Here is a 23,633-nt window from a genome sequence, read left to right on the forward strand (position 1 = left end):
CTCCACATTCCAAGGATAACTTTTCCAAGAACAACTCTGACCTGGGCTCTACCTGCTCAAAATCTACCATAGGCCCCTTTTCCTCTTAAGAAAAGATTTCACCACCTTGATATGATTCTGTGGTCTGACCCATACACCTCTACAGCTTTATCCCGGAGCGCTGCTGTCCTGTTTTATCACCTGGCTCCATGTTAGCTCCCTAGGTTGCTCTGGCTTTGCCAGTTGGATGTGGGCTGCGCGTCCTCTACCGGCTGCAATGAATCGCCTCTGAAGGCATGCCTCAAACTGCATCGCAGAGCGTTCCTATCCACCTCTGGATGCCGGAAGTCCTCAAAGCAAGGTGTCAGAAGGGCGGCATTCTTCCTTAAGGCTCTTGGGAGACCTCTTAGAATAATCTACGTCTCTGCCCAACCCCCCCACCTCCTTTTTAAGTTAACTCCTAGAGGCTACCTCCCAAATGCTCGCTGCTCTCTGCTCCCCTCATTACCTCTTCTGCTCTCACTCTGCCCCCCACCCCCTGCCATGGGGATCTTTCTGAAGATGCTGGACAAGCCAGTCAACTCAAGACAATCGCATCTCCATATCCTTAACTTCATCACTCCTACCAAGTTCCTTTTGCCAGACAGGTTAATGTATGCACAGGCTTCAGGGATGCGAGTGTGGCCATCATCTTTTTGGGGGGTGGGGGACACTACTCTATTTACCAGAGATGCCCTGCCCCTGCTTTTTTCCTCCAGAGGCGCACTTCCTGGTGTCCTCCATAGGCTGGCAGACTCGTGAGGTCACAGCCACACATCACGTACACTTCCAGGGCAGTGATGGGCTGCTACGTGTTTAACCACAGGCTCTCCAAAAAGGGAAGGAGGGGCGGGGGGTAAGCCCTGGTGTTTCGTTTCTCTCCTCGTAGCGAAGAAAATAACTTCACTAGCTGTGAAGAGCAGGAAAACGCAAATCGTTTTGACTAAGAAAAAGTGATAGAAGAGTAAAAGGCAAAAAAACCCAAAACCCCTTGCATCAATAAAGTAGGTCAATCAACCTGGCTTTCTCAAGTTTCACAGAATTCAGTATTTGATCATTCACCAATTAATTATCTGATTTATTTTCTTTTCTAGGAATTAGTACCAAGTTTAAATGTAAATAGTGTTAATTCTATTTGGAGCTAGCATTATTGAAATTCAGAATTACTTTACTTTTTCATGGTCATGATTAAACACATTTGAAAAAAGTAAGATTCTGGCCTTAATATTTAGGTTTTCATTTCATTTCATACTTTGGCTATTATCAGTCTAGAAGGGAATGATGTTGATTTTGGACATAATCAAGATATATAATGACTTCTTATGAACCACACAATAGTAGTAAGTTAAAGATGAAAATGTATTATGAATACTCAATTATCTCAACTTGGGAACTGATCCACCCTCAGAGTACAAGAAAAATAATATTTACAGAACTACATATTTTTATAAAGTATTGACATTCTAATTTTAAGTTTTTTAAAAATTGGAAACTCTCCTGAGAACTTTGATATGTTTGATGATAAAATAATTCTTAAAAGAATATTGAAAGGGGCATTTTGTGTTCGCTGTTAAGTTGATCGCTTCTGGGCTCTCTCCCCCGTCTGAGTTTAGAACACCGAAGTACTATCTTTCAGAGGTTTCCTGGTTGCTTTTACCGCTTCCCACGCACACCAGACCACAATGAACCTGCCTGAGTCAAACTTGATTCTATTGAAATTCCTTAGAAACCAAAACTGCTAATTTTACGGCAAAACAAACAACCAAATCTCAAAATCCAGTGACATACAATATGGTAGCAAAAAACAGAGATAAAATATTTGACAACAATTTCCCAAGGTCAAGTTAATACGCAATGGGGAAGCTAGATAAATATGCAGCAAGAAAGCTTTTACAAAAGTATTCTAAAACCAGTGATGCTTTTCTGAGATGGTAATAAAACAAAACATTGGTAGAGGAGTAAGCAATCTTCAAAAGGGGGGTGGGTTTTACATTACTAAGTGTAAGGCTTTTGGAGAAAAAGTTAGCAGAAGAGAGAATTTTATAGAAAGGGCACACATTCTGTGGAGTTACACTGATTAAATATCAGACAAAAGGAATGACCTGTTATCATCAATAAAACCACCAGATATTTTTAAGCTAAGGCACTTGAGTTGGCCAATATAGAATTTTCCCATGCATTTATATGACACTAAGCAGACAGATCCAGTTTATCCCCTCATGGCTTAGAAGGGCAGAATCTTGGTCGGCCTCTTTGTAACCACTACTCCACTTCGACCGGGGTCAAAATCCAGTTATGATCCACGAAGATGATTTCCGACAGCCATCATGCCACCAGTACCGGCCTCCCCAAGTAGCACTACTCTCGGGATTTACTTACACGCTTCCTGTGGTGGAGCTGCTGTCGGTGAGGAAGGACCCATTCATTCTTTCCATCTGGGCCAGTCTGGGAAACAACAACCAAGAGGTTAGACAGCCCGGCCATGTTCAGTCAGGAACATGCCCTCCGTCCTTCTTAACTTGTCACTGGGAAGGTCTCTATCTTCTAACAAGATTTCAAATGTTACACCACATCTCATCTTGACTTACATTCCTATCACTCTGGACGTAGACTTCTGTCTTCTCCCCATGTTGTCAAGGCACATGATCCAGCCTCCTATCTCAGGTTCCCTCCACCCTCTCTCCCCCGGCCACCCCACCAGCCACTAGCTCCAAGCTCTCTTTTACCCTGAGGACCCCTGGTCTATGTTCCCCACTGAAGCAAGACTTCATATTTCACACAAGTCTGATTATGTTCCCCTCATCCTGAAAGACCATCTATGACTGCCTTTGACATAAGGTCAGAATCCAACTTGTTAGCAAGTGGATTCTTCATGTTCTGGCTTCAGCCTCTCTCCCTTGCTTCAGTCCTATATACCGTTGCCTACCTACATTCCTTAACAAGCCACATGCTTGCTTAACTCGATGCCTTTGAAGATGCTCTGGCAACAGACCACAGTCTGCTGTTCCCCAGAAATTCTATTGGGTGCAGACCCACTTCAAATATTACTATGATTATACTTGTACTATTCTTCTTAAGCAGAGCTGGCCACTATCAGGAGCCCTTGTGGCATGGGGGCTTAAACACTGGGCTGCTAATCACAAGGATCTCAGTTTGACTCTACCAGCCCCTCCAAGGGGCAGTTGTACTCTGTGCATAGTTCTCAGTGAGTCAGAAGTAACTCCATGGCAGTCTGAGATACGACATAAATACAAGGTTTGGGTCCTGGTGGGGAAATGACTGTTGGGCAGACTGCTAATCACAAAATCAGCAATTCAAATTGCCCAGTTGTCAGTTCTTATAAAGATTTACACCCTCGGAAACCCTAAGGAGCAGCTCTCCCCCATCCTGTTGGGTCCCTCTGAGTCAGAATCTACTTGATGGCAATGGGTTTGCTTCTGGATTTTGTTTATTTATGTCTCTGGGGGAAATTCCATTATCTTTCAAGGCCATTTTCCATGAATTTTTTGAAGCCCCTCATATATGATCTGGCTTATGACTAACTATATTCTACAGATGGCTGTTATATAATGTGTCCCCTCATCAAACACAGCCAATATTTCCTATTGTTTGGGACTCTGGAGTAAGCCTCTCTAATTAAATATTTGCATAAATTTGACTACATAATGGAATCCACACGCACACCGTCTACTGAGAATCCTTTCGATCTTGACTTTCAGTCATTGGAACTGGGTTGCATGATCTAAACCACTCGTGCAGAGAGTTAGGCTTCTCACGAGCTCCGTGATCACATCCCATAGAGCTATATTCTTTGTAGTATATATAGCAGGTGTCTGGGTGAGTGCAAATCACAACACGAGAAGATGAGAACCCAGATTCCAAATATAAGGGAGTCCTGACTCCTGCAGAATGACTCTGCTGAAATCAAGGTGTTTTGACGCTGTGTGACAGAAAGAGATGCGTCCTGGCTGGAAGTGCAGTCCAGGCTGTGCTCGGGCTTCCTTACCGGGTGGCGTACTGCTCAATCCGAGAGTGGGTATCATCGTGGAACAGCTGAGGGGACTGAGAAGGGCTAGAAAGGAAAAACAAGGTAACCGCTGAACGCCCAAATGCGGACACATGCTACTCTCTGAAGCTCGCTTATCCAATACTGCATTTGCCATGCAAGCAAACCACCAGGATTGTTACCCAGGATGCAGCGCTGTTACTTTAGAACAGGAGTTTAGTAATCACCCCCATGCAAATCCCACAGACCCGAGCGCGGGCTGTGCATACTCACTCGTAGTGCTCTGGCCACATACTGATGAGAGTGATAGGACTGCAGAGAGGGGAGAGGGAAACAAAAGTCACAGAACAAACAGTGTAAAGCCATTGAAGACATAGCAGGAGTGGGGACAGGGGTGGGGCTGGGTGTCCTCCATTGCCTCCACTCCTGTGTTTGGTGCCCGAGGTCCACCACAGAGAAATCAAAAGGAATAAGTTATTCTAGCAAAGAAGTCGTACAGTCAAGGGTCTGCAAGGGCCTTTACACAGACACTGCGGGACATCTGTCACAGGATGCAAACACATCTTTAAACAGCCGGACAGAGAAAAAAAAAAGAAAGAAATGGAGTGTTTGGAAATCGCTTGAAATTGTAGAATAATTCTTCACATTCCATGATACATCGAGGTGGTGGGGGATGCGCTAACTTTTGGTTTCTTAGAGAGGAAGTCTGAACGGCAGAGATGAACACCTCAGGTGAGATCACACACTGAGGGCAGACCTACGCTACACTAACAACACTCTGATTTTTCTGTCCTATTGTAAATGTGAAACGTACAACCACGCACTACAGAAGCCCAAAGGATTTCTGTCTCAGAGGGCTGTGTACTCTGCGTCCATGGATGTATTTAAAAAGTGCTGTGAGGTAGCCCGCTTTCCCTACCTGCCACCCCAAACTTCTCCGGCATCAGGACAGTGGAACCAGTTTCTCTAGATCATCCTATTTTCTTCGTGCAAAAATGGTACCCATAAATTCCAACGCATGACACTGATGTGCAAAGAAAAGAAACCTGCTCTGCTGAAACAGCTGGCTTGGAGCCTGACCATTAGTCTACCTAACTTCACACACTGCCCAGTGAGCCCAAAGTCTCCGGGGAGCAAAAGCTGAGAACAACTGGGTCGTATTGAAAAGGCGTGCAAGGTACTAGTGCAGGTAGAAGTGATATTGTACAAAGAACATCTGTTCTGTATTTCAATAATTAAGTAAAGCCTCCTGCAAAGCTCATGACGACTAAAACCAACTCACTGCAGTGGAGACTCACAGACGCACAGCCCTCTACAGGAGCTTCCAAGTCCGTAACAATGAAGGGCCTTTAAGTTGTGCCAGCCCTACTTGGTCCTCCTATTTCTGGGACAGACACGTAGACTGAAAGGCAAGTCCATGGTCTCCTCCTGCCTATTGTGATGCCCTAGTCGGTCTCTGCTTGGCAAAAAATGCAAAAGAGATCCATCTTCATGGCATGAAAAACATGAGACTCTTAAGGTCTAATTTCAAAAGCAGGTAGTTCTCCAGTTGATGTAGGCGAAAATATCCCTATAGTAAATTGACTTAATTTCCCACATAAATGCAACCCCCAGGTGGTGAAAATAATTGGTGGCTAACCAAAAGGTTCAAGGTTCAAGGCTATCCTGAGGCACCTTGAGAAAGCAGCTTGTAAAAGAGCAGTCATTGGAAACCATAGAGAGCACTTCACCTCACAACCACGACACCAATTCTGACTCACAGCCACTGTGTAAGGAGTCGCTGAGACTGGTGATCGAGACAGGAGCAGAGAGGTACCGACATCTACGCCAACACACACCGGTTGCCAGAAATCAGAATCCGCTGGGTGGCAGCTGGTTAATCATGTGTCAAGTAGACACAGCACAGCAATAAAATCGCACAGCATTGTTCCCGTGCTTTCCCTTAGCTCTGCACGATACAAAGTAGATGTCACGTGACAGAGGTGCTATAGACGTTCTCAAACTCTTTAACTCCTCCAGGGGTTATTTCCAAATTTCCAGTGCACTACAGCATTTTCTGTGAGGTTTAGACAGAACATTCTAAACGTGTATATTTGATCTTCACAGGTCTTGGGTGTGTTCATGAATCTGCTTGATTGGTTCTTATGAAGCTAATTCTGGGAGAACAAAAGTGAGGCATTGACTAAGATAAGACTGGCAGGGCCGTAAGTTGAGCTGAAGAGCTTTCCCAAAGGAGCTTTATATATATATAATTTATAAAATTTCTAAGAAAAGAAATAAAGGTTAAAAAATGGAACTTTAGGTCTCATGATTATCGATTTTGATTTGTAGGGGGAAAGCAACAACATAACATGTTCCGCTTTTTCAGTGCATTCTAGAACAAGGTTGACAAACTCTTGAGATAGAAGAGCTAATCCTCACAATAATCTAAAAATTATTTGAGAGCCATAGATATATTTTACCAACAAGTGAAATCACTGTAAACGGAATAAAATCTTTAATTTTTGTTAATGTTACTTCAGAGCCATACGTACACATCGAAAGAGCTGCATATGGCTCCTGAGCTGCCCAATTCACACGACACAACACAACACAACCCCCTCACAGCAGACAGAGTTAGAAACACCAGTCTGGGTCAGACCAGAGCCAGGGAGGCATGTTTTCCTTGTTTACCCCAGTGAAGATTGAACAGAAAGTTATGATCAATCACATCAGATTCACTAATAAGCAAGGAGTCAAAAACTGAAAAACCCCACCCCACTCACTGTCACGGAGTGGATTCCCATCATAGCCACAGGGGAGGTAGAACTGCCTCTGTGGGTTTCTGAGACTGTTTATGGGAGTAAAAAGCCCTGTCTTTCTCCCAAGAAAAGCAAGAAGTCAGCCACTCCTAAAATTACTTAATATTAGATGCACGTTATGCCTGACTTGCACTAAAGGATTCGGTGAAGCTTTTAGGGCCTGAGGTTCTCAGCAGGCTGGTCTTTTGTCTGGTCATCCATTTGCCCCAGGGCACAGCAACTTGGACCCCAGCTGTGAGTTGTTGATAAACCTTCTTAGGCTCCTCAGGCTCTCAGGACAGATTCCAAATGCCTTGGCCTGGTTTCTGAGGCTTGCTTTTCTCTCCTTCCAGGTCTGGCAACTGTCTTCAGCTTTCCACCTCCATGCCCACAACTATCTTACCTCCAGGCATTCGAAATGTTGTCCTCGCCTGGAATGTCTGCCCCCACATCAAGCACTCAACACTTGGACCTCCTAATTTTTCCCATGTAACTCAGCTCTCACTTTCTTTACCAGGCTGGGATTCTCCCCTCCACCTTCCCACTTACTGCGAGTGGTCCCTGCTATAGTAAGGACTTGGAGCAAAAACAAACCAACCGAAACACACACGCATCTTTTCTACCTTAAACCAATATGAGGGAGAAGTTGCTTTACTTCTATCTTCAGGGAAACTGATTTGCCTCATTAGCCAATAACCATCGATCACAACTCTCAAATTACAGTCCCTGTTCTTTTGGCCTGATTCTTGGGTTTGTAGTCAATGGTGCACATGTGAATCAAGACCTATTCATTTATTTTGGGGGTGGGGGGATAGTGTGCGAACAAGGTATAAAATTAATAGAATAAGCCTTAGTCTGGGTTTGTTTACCTCCTCCTTAATAAGCAACTCGTTTTCCCCACCGATCCTCCCCATGCATGCTTGATACGAGGATAAGAGACCCCATTTTGCAAGGATGAAAGAGAAATAAAATAAATCTCTAATCGGTGTCATAAATAACTTCAGCACATTTATCACTCCACTGACTTTCCTCCAATGTTCTCCTCCCACACATAGGAGACAAACACAAAATCAAATTTTTTACTATCCACGCACATAAATTGTTGCGGCAGAAGATTAAGTGGACCTGTACTAAGAGCTCGGTGGAACAAATGAACAAAACGAAGTCCAGAGAGCTCGTCTGATTATTAAAGGAGAAGACAACGTGCCCACTGTTGGCAATAGCTCGTAAATCTTTTCCAGTAAGGCCCTTGGTGGTTTCTTCTACTTCCTTCCTTTCTTTTGTTTTCCTTTCACTGAAAATACTGGGAAATTCCAGTTAGATGCGGGGAGGTATTTTCTGAACCACAACCCCAAATCACAGCCTGAATCACTAGACAATCACCCCTGTCCAATCTTTACTCTAATCACGTCACTCAGAATAGAGCAGTAGTTGATGCCAAGGACTACGTGGACATTCAAAGGCCAATGATTTAAAAATGCCTAAATGTGCATAAAAGATTGTTCTGTAGGATTCATATGAAGGTTGCGGGCACAGGATGGCACACCTGGTACACAGAACGGCAATGGGCCATTGAGTTAGTTTATTGTGCCAACCTGACCGATAAAAACATGTGGGGTTATTTGAAGGGCAGAGAGATAAATGGCTCAGTGAGCCTCGCCTTTATAGGTTTTTGGGTCTCTTGCTTTCTGATGGTCGGACCAGGGTGCCTTAGCCAGTTCCCTGCTTCAGCTGGCAAGGCTTACTTCCTGCAAGACATCCCTGAGGTGAAGTCACATGGACCTACCCCGATGCAGCCCTGGGTGTTGAAGCAGCCATGTGGAGACCCCTGCCAGTGCTGAGATGTTTACACGTTCACTGACTCGGTTTTCCTCCTGCAGTCAGCATCATTGCACATGTTTTGTGAGATGGAGGAGGACTTTGTGGATTGGTGTGGGACATATATATGGGTTAATGGATTAATGATGGACTTGTGGGCTTGGGCAGCACTGGATTGGGATGTTTTCTTGATGTGCACTTAACCTTTATATAAAACTCTCTCTTATACATGGTTTCTGTGGATTTGTTTCTCTAAAGTACCCAGACTAGGTACACAGAATGGCAATGGGCCATCACAAAGCTGAAACCAACTCCATTAGCCCATGAACTAAAGCAGTATTTGAGAAAGACCTCCAGGCTTTGTTCAGGCAGCTAGTGACCCCAAAGCTTAATACTATCTGATACCAGGGAAAGTAAGATTCTGTGCGTATCAGGAGGTGTGTGGCATGGTTTCGCTATTTTATTAAATAATAAAACAAATAAAAATGCACCATTGCGCACCCCTTTGAAGAAAAGAGAACAAAATTATAGCCAAAGCAAAGATAAGGCCCCAAATCTACCTTTCCTTTGGGTTCTTAAGGATTTGCATCTATTTCTTCAGGCTGAATAGATTCAATGAAATCCAGTTTGAAGTGTGCTATGGGAAACAAATATGGGACAAGCATATTCCTATTTTTACACAGCTTTATAAAAAATATAGAATGGAAAGTTTGGAATTTCACTCATCCTCTTTTTATGTGTATGATATATATACACACATACATAGATACACATCTATTCACATATAAGATTGGTATGTTTCTTTCTGCATGCATATAGGTGATCTTACCTACCGAGGAATACTATGCTTTGTCTGCGTTTGGTCTGCTTGTAGCAGCTCTACACAGGAAAGAGACGGATGTACACACTGCCTTTGGCAGAGTCCCAAGTCCACAGAGTTTTAGAAGGGTGGGGGGGAATGGGGCGGGGGGGGGGGGAGGATCGGGAGGAATAAAATCAAATCAGAAACTAGTCCTCTCTTTCGGCATCTTTGAAACACCGGCAGTCATGACTCACTAAAATAGTACTGCTCTCTGATGATTTACCTGTCATACATAAAGTGATCTATGAGTTCTAAGGGTTAAACGGGCTGGACTTCACAACAGTTGCACGTACTCCGCTATAGTTTGCCTCTTACGTTCCCTACTGTCTAAAGTAGGAAATGGCAAATGCCACACTTTGGAACTTCTCTTGTATGGAATTTGAGAGAAAATGTTTCCCTTTTTAACGAGAACTTCTTTTTACTACATGACCAGGCATTCTGATGGTGACCAGCAATAAAGGATCAGTTCCCCAAGATTTAAGCTCAAGAAAATTGTCTTTTAGGCACATTTATGCTGACATTTCTAAAAGTGCAGTAAAGATTTAAAATCATCTCCATTCTGACCCCAGTGTATAACTTTTGGAAAATCTAACATTATTTCCTTCTGGGTTTTTCTTTAAAATTCTTTTTCTTTCATTCCAACTCAAATGATAGACTTTAAAAACATATTTAAAGCTATCTCAATTTGCTATCTTCATCTTCAAGGGAAGAAAAGATTAGAAATGTAATGTCAAATTTTATGAGATTTTTGGCATAAGTAAATATGTACAACAAATCACCTTGAATTTAAAAATTATTAACATTAATAAATGTATATCACAAAGTTGCAAAAGGAAAGGTACAAAACCTATTACAAGAAATAAACATGCCCCAAAGAGGGCAGGGGCGGGGGGCACGACAGGGCATGAAAAAGACATAGAATAAAAGTGCAGACAATTCTTCAATTTGCTTTAATAATTTTAAGAAGGAGTTGGATGGCCAAGATAAAGACACATCTTAAGGTTTAGGAATGCATACAAGCTTAAACTTGATCTTTCCGTTGTGATAGCGTCAAAAGTCAAAACACTATTTATAAGTTCATGTGGTAAAACACCAATTCCAACTTCAAGTTACCTCTTTTAAAATGAGTCTTGACCAAAATACTTAAAAATATATATATTAAACAATTTCCCTTCAGTCACTAACATTAAAAAAAGGCAGTTTAGGTCGTTGTATTCATAGTAGACTTAAAATTAAATTAAAACTTACGTCTCTAAGTTGTCACCTTCAAGAACTGTCTGGACTGGTAGGTAGCCAAGCCGGGGGTGTTTGGCAAAGTATTTCTTTGACCTGAACTTGTTCTTCAGCACCTTTGTGAAATCTCGGACATCTTCCCCAGATGTGGTCTACAATGTTTACAAAATTAAAATAAAATGAGAGAACTATTTATAATGAGAGTAAAGCACATATAAATGGGTATCATTAAAAGGCAGGCACTTGGGTCATTTTATTTCTTTGGGGGATAACAAAGTATCATATAAGCACATTGCTGGATGAGAGGCTAGAGGAGCCCCGGAGACCCCCAAACTCCAAACTCCTTGCCCGCCAGTCCAGACCGATCACCGTGACACTGTAGGACAGGGCGCAAATGGGGTTTCTTAGACTCTTAACTCTTCCGGCAGTAGCAGCCCATTCTTTCTCCTGCGGAGTGGCTGGCGGGTTCAAACTGCTCACCTTAGTTAGCAGCCTAGAGCGTACTCACTGCACCATCAGACTCCTGAGACCATCACCCTAATGTACCCGTGGAATTTGGTCCGGAAGCTACTCTTGGAGGTTACCTTCCAGCCAACTAATAGAGTGACTTATAAAATAAACATTATCAACCCTGAGAATTAGGTTCCTTAAATACTCAACTCAACGAGACCAACTGGTCTACATTCACCCACAAGCAAAGACTAACAGGCAAGGCAGAGAAAGAAAGGTAGATCCATGGAAACAGAGTGAAAATCATGAAGACTGCAAACAAGGTCATGGGGAAATCGATAACTAAGTTATGCCCTACTCGTACACTGAAACATTATAGAGCATTAAAGAATAAGAAACTAAAGCAATAGTATGGATGGATGGTTATCCTCCCTGAGTCAAGTGTGAAGCTCAATGACAAGGTAGCAGTACTGGTTTCGTAAATGAGACAAATGCATCATAGGAATATGCTCTTATTATATAATATTATACATCGAAACATCATAATGCCAGGTACTAACTCCAGGGGAGAATGGGTGAGGTCTATACCAGAGCTCTTTATATTTGAAGAGAACACATACTTTGCTATTGTTGGCCAAGGTGATTTAAAATGTTCCTCAGACCTTTGTAAGCCAGCTGAATTTCTCTGCATTTGATATATTCGTTTCTGAAAAGTAAGGTTGCTGTCTCAAACTATACTTGTAGATCTGCCCAACTCTTCTTTAATTCTGTTAGATTTCAAAATCTAACTCTGCCATCAAGTCAATTCGGACACAGAGACATTATAGGACAGAGGACAACTGTCCCTTTTGGTTTCTGAGTCTGTAAGTTTTTACAGGAACAAACCATCTTAATGTTCTCCTGTGGAGCAGCTGGTTGGTGTGAATGACTGACCTTGTAGTTAGCAACTTAATGTGTACCCCGCCACACTATTAGGGCTCCTCTGTTAGATTTACCTCTTGTAATCTGAAGCTCACGGCCTAGGCACTGATAGTGTTTAAGAAGGTTATGCGCCCTTGACAAATTGAGCCCTTTATCATTATGTAATACTGTTATCTCTTCCAACGATCACTGATCTGGGTCTACCTTGTCTTACAATTACAAAGCTTGGTTTTTCATGGTATTTTTTCCCTCTCCTTTTAGCCTTTACCTTTTATATTTTAAATCCGATTTGGATAGAAAGGCTATCGCTGCTGTTGTGAGGTGCTGTGGAGTGCAATGTGACCGAGACCTACCCTCTGCACAACAGAACCAAACACCGCCCGGTGCTGCACCAGCCTCACAACTACTAGGTCCAAGTCCACTGTCACAGCCATGTCATCAATATACATCGTTAGGCCCTACTATGATTGCCGGTCTGCCAATTAGTTTAATAATATGGATGAATTTTAAAGCATATGCTGAATGAAAAATATATATGTATATATACACACCGTATATACTTGAGTATAAGCTGACTTGAATATCAGCCGAGGCACCTAATTTTACCACAAAAACTACATTAAAAATGTGCTGGAAAATGTGCTCGGCTTATACATAGCTTATATGGTATATAAATGAATAGATTAAACTGTATAAATAGACATGTTAAACAATAAAACCCAAACTAGTTGCCTCTGAGTTCATTGTAACTCACGATGGCCCCGTGTACACATATTTATGTCAGAGTAGAACGATGCCCTCTACAGGTTTCATGGCTGTTTTCCCTGGTAGTGGACGGCCAGGATTTCTGCCTGGAACTACTGTATCAGCTCATCTCCCCAGGAGAGATTGATAGTTCCAGGGAGGGTACAGCCAGTTGTAAAACACAACACAAAAGTTGAGATACGTTTGGCCTCCACCACATGGGCGCTGGCTCTGTGCTGATTCTTACATTCCGTTTCACCGAGTCAATATGGCACATTTGTTTCCATATGCACATGCTTCCATATGCACATAATGTAACACACACAGACACACACAAAACCAGCTGTAAATGCACAACCACCACACTGGCAAAAAAATTTTTTTAATACAACCAGAGAGTAGAAAAAAATAGAATTCTCACTATTGGTGAGAAAGTGTCATGGATTAAATCGTGTCCCTGAAAAATATGTGTTAACAATCTTAACCCAAATCCACGAGCAGCTCCACAAGAGAAAGATGGGGCTCTACGCTCCTGTGAAGATGTAGTTTCAGAAACTCCATGGCAGTGGTTCAGAACCTTCCTCAAGCGCAACCCTTTCAGACAGTGCCTTATGTGGTCGTGACCCCAACCATCAAATTATTTTCATTACTACTTCCTCACTGTCATTTTGCTACTGTTATGAATCGGGAGACCCCGGTGGGAGGTTCGTTCCACTCCCAAAGGGGTCACAACCCACAGGTTGAGAACTGCTACTCCATCTTATAGGGTGGGTCCCTAAGAGTGTGAGCTGACTCAATGGCACAGGTTTTGATAACAGTAGCTACAATCACATTTTGGAATGCACCTTCTTTGTGACGTTCACCAGGAAGTATCAGTGTAACCTGTGTTTTGGGCCAAGGAACCCTGGTCATGTAGCACTGGGCTACTGCTAACTGGGTCAGTAGTTCAAAGCCACCAGCCACTCCAAGGGGAAACAATGGGGCTTTCCACGTCCTGAAAGAGTTACAGTTTCAGAAACTCGCAGGGGCAATTCTACCCTGTCCTACAGGGCCACTATGAGTCGTCATTGACTCGATGGTAGGAGTTTGGGTTTTGGTTTGGTGTCTTGAGCCAATCTCCTTTTGAGATCTAAGAACAAGATTAAGCAAACAGAGAAGGAAACAGTAGACATGGGAGAAGACAGCTGCCAAGACAGACTAATACAATGAGGGGCCAAGTCCATAATTTAGACTTCCATCCCTTAACCTGGGAAATAATTTCTGTTTAACAACACATACGCACACATATGCGTGCACACACAATAACCATATTGCAACAGGATTAGACATGAAATATTCAGCAATGATGCATATATATATATATATATATATATATATATATATATAAATTTTCAGTTGAAAATAGCAAAATTAGCTCATTCACCCAATGGGCCAAAAACCAAAATGAGTTTTGGAACTATTATTGCTTGATTCCTATCACTAGATAAACAAGCGGCCATCTAGCTGAGAAGTATCAAAGCCCCCATGGAAGAAGCACACCAGCCTGTCTGACCATGAGGTATAGAAGGGACCAGTTATCAGACATCAAAGAACTAAAAATCATATCAGAGGGTGCCTACCTTCCTGATACAATCACTGAAGACTAACGTGTGCATTAGCAAATGTGGTGAAGAAAGCTGATGGTGCCCGGCTATCAAAAGATTTAGAATCTGGAGTCTTGGAGGCTTGAAGATAAACAAGTGGCCATCTAGCTCAGAAGAAACAAAGCCCACATGGAAGAAAAGCACCAGCCTGTGTGACCACGAGCTGTCGAAGGGATCAGGTATCAAGCATCAAGGAACAAAAATCCTATCATTGTAAATGTGGGTGAGTGCAGAGGGGAGACTCAAAGCCCATCGGTAGCCAACTAGACACCCCCTTAATGAAGGGTTGTGGGGAGGAAATGAGCCAGTCCTGACAGGGTAGCAACAATGAGACATATAACTTTCCTCTAGTTCTTAAATAATCCCCTCCCCCCAACTATCATGATCCCAATTCTACCTTATAAATCCGGCTAGACCAGAGGATGCACATTGGTACAGATAGCAACTGGAAACACATGGAATCCAGGACAGATGACTCCTTCAGGACCAGTGGTGAGAGTGGCAATGCCTGGAGGGTGGAGGGAATATGGGGTAGAAAGGGGGAACTGATCTATGTATAGCCTCCTCCCTGGGGGATGGACAGCAAGAGAAAAGGGCAGAGGAGACATCAGACAGTGTAATATATGACAAAATAATAATAATTTATGAATTATGAAGGGTTCATGAGGTAGGGGGATGGGGAGGGAGGGGGAAAACAAGCAGTCGATATTAAGGGCTCAAGTAGAAGTCAAATGTTTTAAGAATGATGATGGCAACAAATGTACATATGCACTTGACACAATGGGTGTATGTATGGATAGTGATAAGAATTGTAGGAGACCCCAATGAAATGATTTTTTTTTAATCTCATGCTGACAGTGTATTCTGGAGATTGTAATGTCTTCACTGCGGGGAACAAAGCAAGGCTAGCCACACAGCCAACGGTGGCTCCGCACACAAGCCAGAAGAGATTCTGGTCTGGGAAGGAGGAAGCAGCAGGCACAAGGGAAAAAGCAGGGCCCCAGTGACACTCTATTTTGCGGAGAAGGTGGTTTGTTTCTTGACCTTTCCCCATCATACAGCCAGGTAATCATCTAAGCTTGGACATGCACTCGAGAGGTCGTCATGCTCGGTAAAGGGGATGCTCGGAAAAGGTCACCAGGCTTGGTAAAGCAGAATGTCAGTGGAAATGGGGAAGACCCATGATGAGAGAGCAGTGAAGGAAAATTCTAATTCTCCTACCTGGAGCAGGAGCTACCAGTCCAAACTACCGAAAAACATAAATGCTTTCATTTTCAGGTCCTTAAAAATTGTCTATCGTATCATCATATCTCACCATCCGATGCCAGATGTTTTCTGGAGCAACAGACGAGTGAATATAGTGACCTGCAGTTGTGTGGACATGGACTCTCCCAGAGAGAAGCTGTTCTGCACTCTATAGTGAACATGGTGCGGCGGGGGGCGGGGGGAGGAGGGAGATGCTGAGCTTCTAACCCCAAGGGCAGCCGCTGCAACCCACCAGCTGCTCTGCAGGAGGAAGATGAAGCTGGCTGCTCCTAGGAAGATCACAAGTCTTATTGGAAAACCCCAGAGAGCAGTTGTACTCGGTTCGATTGGTCACCGTGAGGCAAATCAACTCAATAGCAGTGGGTCTTTGGGGCACGAGACATTGATGGTGTTGAAGTTTTTCCAGCAAAAAAAAAGCAGCAGGAAACAGTTGGAAGAAAGATGTTTGTATAGATGCCACCCATGGGACGGCGATTGAAGGCAGAAAGATACATCACCCTTTGCGAAGGATGTAGACCTTTAGCAATGGGTATCACGCATGCAGATCATCATGTTCCGAGAAGTCTATCCTGGTTGCCTTCAAAATGTGTGGGAAAAGAAAGATGTTTTCAAGAAGGCCTCCAGCAACACCAACATGCTTTATGAGCTACCGTATGTCCAACCGCACTCTTGCTAGATATCGTCAAGTCGGCCGCAGCTCCTTGTGGTCCCACAGCAAGAGAAGCACACGCTGCTGGGTCCGGATCATCGGCACGCGCCCGTCCACTGTTGTGCCCATGATGTTTGCGTGCCCCGCCACGCAAACATTCCAACCAGCGCATTTCCCACCCGCACATCGGGCAATGTCCTATGGTGGTCTGTAAGGGTTTCACGGGCTTGGTTTTGGAAGGTGATCACCAAGGCTACTCTGTCTTTGTCTGGGGGAAGCATAACTGTTAGGATATAGCGAGGTACTTCATAAAGTAATGAGCTCTAAGTTTTACTTGAGCTATCTCCATACCTATGGCACCCTAGGGCCCAGTAGGGGGCGTGCGTCACGTTGCCGAGACTTCAGTGGTTTAATTTCACCAGATACTGCAAGGGGTAAAACTAGCGATACCTGCTCCTGGAGAGAGTCACAGCTGCAGGGCCCTTATCAATCAGCTCTCCTCTTGCCCACAAGGTTGCCGAGTTAGAATCAACCCAGTGCAAGTGGGCTGGTCCACGCCCAAGCTCTCCAGGCATAGGTGTGGATTTCTCCATCCCTTGGTCTGTTATGGCAGTAGTTTGCAAAGCATATCAAGGTATGTGGAGATGCAGGTGCAGCAACTGAGTGGGGTGGGGGAGAGAAAGGCAGGGTGGGCAAGATGCCTGACCCTCACCCAGCCTGCCTCAGGCAGGAGAGCACCTCTAACAGCTGAGTCATATTTGGGTGTCCAACACACTTGTTTAGGAAAACAAAAAATGGCACCTCATCAAATGTGCAAGTTAAATTCCCCATCATGTTCCCTTTAGATAACAAACATTCTAGACACTTAAGATAAAAGCAAAAAAAAAAAAAAAAAAGACCAAAAACCAACAATCTTTCTCTGCTTTGCCCCCAAACACCTACCTTCCACTAAAAAAGCTAGGCTGAAATAAAATCTGAAGTTTTGAAAAGACCCAAATTTAAGATAAAAAAACAAACAACAAAACTGGTATACTTTCCTATAGAAATGGCACATTTTTATTATTTTTGTTTAAGAAGGAAAAGAACTACAATTTAGAGCTTTAATCTAAAAACACCAAATTCGGTGATGTCACATGCTTTATGCATTATTAAACAAAAAAGTACAAAGCAATTCATCTCTCAGGAATTAGGAATTATGTTCTGGGCAGCCAACTGAAATTCTCTAGGTGGGGTAGAGTCCAAAAAATGAACTAAGCACATCTTCTCACTGAATAAGTTACAAGATCTTTATACCTGGTCTAATTTGATTATCTAATGAATGTATGTAGTTTTCTCTATTTTAAGGGGCCAGAGCAGTGCTTTGGTAAAAACAAGGAAAAAAGAAAGAGAAGTACTCACTTAGCATAATGAATATAATCAGACTCAACTGAATTTCACACTAGAAATAAGTCTTCCTTCTTTTTTTTCATTCACAAGGAAGTAACTATTATTATGAATATATGAAATGATATGGAAGGGGTCAATCGAAACTATAAAAAGTAAAGTCCCCTTACATTTCTGTCTGGCTATGTTCCGCAGTACACAGGATTGCAATGGGCTGGAACTGACTGGCTGGCACCTAACAACAACAACAACAAATTTCCTGAAACACATGGAAAAAAGGACAACAAAGCTGTTTAGAGTTCACCTGGTAAACGTGGGTCATATGCTGGCATAGAACTCTTTAACTGTACAAATCACTTTCCTTCAATCATAATGGACCATCACAAACTTAGGAAATGATTATCATGATTTTTGGGTGGGGGGTGGAAGGAAATGGCCACTAGTGGTAACTGAGGCAGCCTCATGAGGCTGACCTCCTCTTGCAAAGCTGGGGCTTTCCACCACAACAGGATCACTTCTGTTATTCTCAGAGAAATAACCTAGAGCCATAGAGTGAAATGTCTATTGAACTTTCCTGTCATCTTAAATTACTGCAAAGATAACCATGTGTTTTGTTTCCAGTTATCCAACTACCGAGAGATAACCTCTCTTAAAATCTTTGGTGATTGGACTGATTCTATATACACTCAACAGTGAAATAAAAGTTACAGAAAACCACACCAGTAGACAAACGGCTTAATGAATGATTATAGGGCACATGCCACACTGGTCAGAAGAAGGCTGTGTCTGCCATGTCAGGAGCTCCTTTCGTGCTTCCTGGACAAAATTTCTCTGCCCACCCCTCCCACCCCACCCCATCCCTAAGAACCATTATCTCCATTATCTCGGTTTTCATAGAGGTGCCCCGGTGGTGTAATGGTTATACATTGGGCTGCTAACTCTAAGGTCAGCAGTTTGAAACCCCCAGCTGCTTTGCAGGAGAAAGAGGAGACTTTCTACTCCCATAAACAGTTAGAGTCTTAGAAATCCATAGTGGCAGTTCCACTCTGTCCTCTAAGGGTACGAGTCAGAATCTACTCGATGACTATGAATGTGGTTTGGTTGTCATGTATAAAAACCTCCATGGGTTTTCAACATGGTTTTCTTGCTCAACTGTCTGCCACCTAGACATGACAGTAAGTGTCGTCCATTAAAAGGGGGAAAAAGAGTGAAACACGGGTTTTTAGTCTTCTAGTTCTTCCTCCACATCTATCATTTCTTTAAAGCTTCTGGATTGAAAACTCCAGGCAGAGTTTTCAGAGTCTGGGTTTTACTGAATATTTTTCGTGCTGCTCAGCATGTTCCTCTGTCCTCTGGATTCCATGCAAATTGGCAACTAGATACAGAGACTGCATCAGACTCCAGCGTGTGTCTTTGGCGAGGTACTGGTAATATCCGGCAGGATTATGGGAGGCACATGATGACCACCAGTTCTCTCTCATGATCAGAGCAGCTGGTCACGCTAACTATATTCATTTCATTGAAGGTTGCAAAATAGAAAGATTCTAATTTTACCATTTATTTTCATTTACTGACTAAAATATCTTTATAAAGACATGCCCCTTCATCTAACATTTACTATAAGGTATATGTATGAAAAGTAGGAGAAATATTTGATTCCCCCACTCCTAATTTACTCCTAATTTAACCAATTTTCCGTGTAACAAATTGATTTAGAAGAACATTTTCATCATTTAAAAATATCATTATGAATGCATGGATTTTAGCATATTGATGGACTTTAATCTGTCATAATTATTAAAATTATGAAAGCTTAAATTGTCCCATCCTTGGTGAAGAGCGTCTACCAGGTGGCTCTTTTTAACACGGGTCAAGTGGTCTCTGGTAACTTCATTACCGTCCAGTAGTAGAAGATGTCCCTTTCTTTGTTTCTAGGCCTTTTTCATGAACAGAACTGGGACTTAAGTATTTAAGGCTACTATTCCTCATGACCTTGCCCTCAGACAACCAAATCCGGTTCTAGACGACAGAACTTTTACTTAACCTCTTCTCTAGCACATGTCAATCCCTTTTCTTCCGTACCAAGCACCCTGGTTCTCGGGGCTGTGGGAGATGCTAGAATAGGACCAGACTGTCCTGTAATTGCTCATCTTCATTGTCCCACATTGAGAGACAACAGTCTCAGAATGCCGAGAGGACCCCCGCTATGATGAAGGAAAGCACTGTTATGCTTGCCCAGGCTCTCTCCATTTGTCAAGGAGCTCCACAGCCTCTGCCTTCTCCGAGCCCAGAGCCACTGAGTACTAACCCCTCCTTTGATCCACGTTGTCCTCACCACTATCCAGTAGATGCTGACTCACAGTGACCCTCTAGGACCGGGTGGAATGGCCTCTGTGAGTTTTTGAGATTGTGACTCCTGACAGGAGTAGAAAGTCCCATCTTTCTCCTGAGGAGTGGCTGGGGGTTTCGAACTGCCGACCTTGCAGTTAGCAGGCCAATGCACACTATGCTACAGGAAACTATATATCAGTGATCTGAAATAGTGTGATGTTGTCTGAGTGTTGCCAACATTAAGATGGTGTTTTCCCCATTATTTGGATCACCTGAAGCATCCTGTCCTATAAATTCCTCAGGAAGTAGCCATGGGAATCTTATCACCCAATTTCGTGGATGATGATGACAACTTTTGGTCACCAGGCGGTGTGATGCTGATTCTAACTCTGGGCTGATTCTAACTCCATGTGTTTCAAGGGAGAACCACGCTCCGTAGGGCGTTCAGGGCTGTGGCTTTTTTATCAGGTATTTCTTCTGAGATGCCTCTGGGTGGGCAACAGCCACTGATCTTTTGGGTTAGTAGCTGAGTCCTGAACATTTGATGTCACCAAAAACATATACCGTATATATTTGAGTATAAATTGACCCAAATCTTAGCCGAGGCACCTAATTTTACCACAAAAACTGCACTAAAAAGGTGCTGAAAAACGGCTTATATATGTATATGTGTGTGTGTCTGTGTATCTCCTTTATACTGGAAGGTTTGTGTCTCTGGATATAAAATCCCAGTGCCATCAAACCAAGCCCATTCTGATTCGATAGCAATGTGTAATCATAGAGTGTGGCACTCATGGACTGATATAATTATCCCCATGATTATAATGTTATCTGTAGTTTTTGTGTCAGTTTCTCTGGTTTTTTTTTTTTTTTTGTAACTACTTCACTCCAGGTGGAAGAATGGCAAAGGGAAGGAAAATTAAAACGCTGCTAACCCTGCCACGCCATCCTTCCCAAGTTCAGATTTTAACAAGCATAGAGGAACTCAGATATTCAAATGACTACTGTCCTTTAGATGGCCGTTTCGGGAAGCGAATGGCACCACATCACTGTGTAAAACGTGTTAAAACTGAATTTTCACAGACACGTGAGTGTGGATGGAGATGCCCAAGATTATGGCCCCACCGCTGACATCAAGTCGATGTCGACTCCTAGTGATCCCAGAGGCCAGCGCAGAACTGCCCCTGTGGATTTCTGAAAACCTCTTCATGGGAGGAAAAGCCTCATCTTTCTCCCGAGGAGCAGCTGGTGGCTTTGAACAGCTGACTCGTGATTACCAGCTCAATGAGTAACCATTTTGCCACCAGGTCTCCCACTACTAGACGGGTATTAAGTAACAGTAAGATAATCATGAAAAACCAGTTCAGATAATAAACTGAAATTAGTTCTTAACTACTTCCCCATCAAGTAATGTAAATGAATAAATAAAATATTACTCTGGAATATGCCTATCACAGTAACTTGAATCCCCAAAACTAAATCCTACAACCGTAAAAACAAAATAAAATCCCATGTAAGTGGACTTTTCATTATTGAAAGTGTCTTTTGCCAACTGCTCCCTCCACCCACAGGAAAGGAATATTTCCATTTATCCTCCTTCCCCCCCCCCCCCTTTTTGAGGACAATAGAGACACTTCCTATGGGACATAATTTAGAGCGCTGGTTCTCAACCTTGCTAATGCCACGACCCTTTAATACAGTTCCTCAGGTTGTGACGCCCCAACCATAACATTATTTTCGATGCTACTTCATCACTATAATTTTGTTACAGTTATGAATGTGGCGACCCCTGTGAAGGGTCATTTGACCTCCAAAGAGGTCGCAACCCACAGGTTGAGAACTGCTAGTTTGGAGTCATTCTATCCCTTATTTTAAGCATCTTTGTATACTTGTGCATGTGCGCGCATGTGCATTACTCAATATGTCTGTTGATATTTCAAACTATATATTCTTATTTTAGATGGTGGCATTAAGCACTACTGAACGTCAAACACATTAAAGTAAGGCTGCACAGTCTCTTCCTTCTCTCACTGACAGCAATCACCAGGAGCAGGCCGGTTACAGTGCAGAAAGATCTAGAATTTGGCAAAAGTGCTAAACTCCACTGTCTTACAGTCAAGAAAGTGTTTAATAAATTGATTTATAATTTCAGCTCGACGAACTTATATAATGACAACAACGATCCACAAAGCAGTGTCTACAGAGCAGCTATTTACAACTGTGCTAAATAACTAAAACAAAACACTCAACTTCTAATTAATGAACAACTTGAGCCATTGCAACAAAATGGCCCAGCCATCAAGGGGACTGAATCACATTAGTTTTTAATCTTTTAACATCTGGGGGAAGGAGTCCATTCATCACTTGGTATGACAATCCTCCGCAAATACTCCTGTGAATTACCATAGTTAATGTGCTACACTCAGAGGAAAACCAGTATCAAGGTTATATAAGACGTAGACCAGTCATCTGGCACATGAGTAAAATCATTAAACATTATCATCGGATCATGCAGATTCAAAACCATTGTTAAACGGCAACTTCATTAGCAAGATTAGTTTCTTAAATCCAGAAGTCAATAGTCCCAGTTGGTATAGACATACTCCTAAAGCCTCATATACATTTCAACATCTCAGCCACTCTCAAAAGTGTTTTTTTTTTTCAGCAGGCAAAATAACCTCTAAGTTCCTTATTTACATTTTATTGATTTCAACGAGTCTGAGTTCTCTGCACGGGAACGGGATGAAATCAGTGAGAATAGCTCACTTTTCAAGTCCTACTGGAAAAAAACAGAAAACTAAAAAAATAAATAAATAAATAACATTAACAGCTTCACCACGGAACGGGGTTGAGAACAAATAGGGCAATAAGTCATCCAAAGCAAAGTGCATCTGCTCAGACCTCACCTTAAAAGCGAATGACACAATCTAAATGCACTGGGCTCACTGGGGACACAGGGTAAGCTGAGCAAAAGCTGGCAAACCATTCAGGAGGCTGAGGTCAGAGAAACCGCAATGACGCTGCGCCGGGAGGATACTGGCACGCATCCCAAGCTGCCTCCGAAGGAACGGGACTGCCAGAGTCCACTACGCTAATGCGAGGCAGAGCTTCTCAAAGGTGAATCAGCACTTTCTTTTATTCGATCATTCTGTTCTTGAGTACACTGGGGTTAGCAGAGGTGGAGAGGAGTGGGCAGGGAGGCACGATTCACGGGCAGAGCGTCCAGAGCCGACACTGAAGTTGCGCCCTCTCAGACATCGGACACCATCGCTTGGGTCAAGGTTTACCATCCCAACAGCTCAGAAATACAAGTCCAGCTCATGCCTCTCTCACGTCGCCCACGGTGGCGCGAACATGAAATGGCAACTGCACCTCGCTTGCTTTCACTGATGGGAACGGATCTCGGCTGTACTCAATGTTCATGTTTTCCATTTCTTCTACACTCAGCAGCGCAAGCGCAGTCAGTCTGGACCCACGGAGGGTCCCCGAACAGAAGCGCTCGTTTTAACTTGCTGAAGGAGCACTCAGA

At 43.0% G+C, this 23,633-nt stretch overlaps 1 protein-coding gene across 5 annotated transcripts in view; it reads right to left on the reverse strand.

Moving 5' to 3' along the window:
• UTRN (utrophin) overlaps positions 1-23,633 on the reverse strand; it is a 593,146-nt gene that overhangs the window by 30,567 nt on the left and 538,946 nt on the right. For all 5 annotated transcript variants that reach the window (XM_075554433.1, XM_075554432.1, XM_075554428.1 and 2 more), the window contains exons 66-69: positions 10,733-10,869; positions 4,298-4,336; positions 4,025-4,090; positions 2,398-2,463 (exon numbers count right to left, since the gene is read on the reverse strand). In XM_075554433.1, coding sequence (XP_075410548.1) covers positions 2,398-2,463; positions 4,025-4,090; positions 4,298-4,336; positions 10,733-10,869 — 308 coding nt within the window. The remainder of the gene's footprint in view (positions 1-2,397; positions 2,464-4,024; positions 4,091-4,297; positions 4,337-10,732; positions 10,870-23,633) is intronic.

Source organism: Tenrec ecaudatus, chromosome 7, assembly GCF_050624435.1.
Source record: "Tenrec ecaudatus isolate mTenEca1 chromosome 7, mTenEca1.hap1, whole genome shotgun sequence".
Classification (NCBI taxonomy): Eukaryota; Metazoa; Chordata; class Mammalia; order Afrosoricida; family Tenrecidae; genus Tenrec; species Tenrec ecaudatus.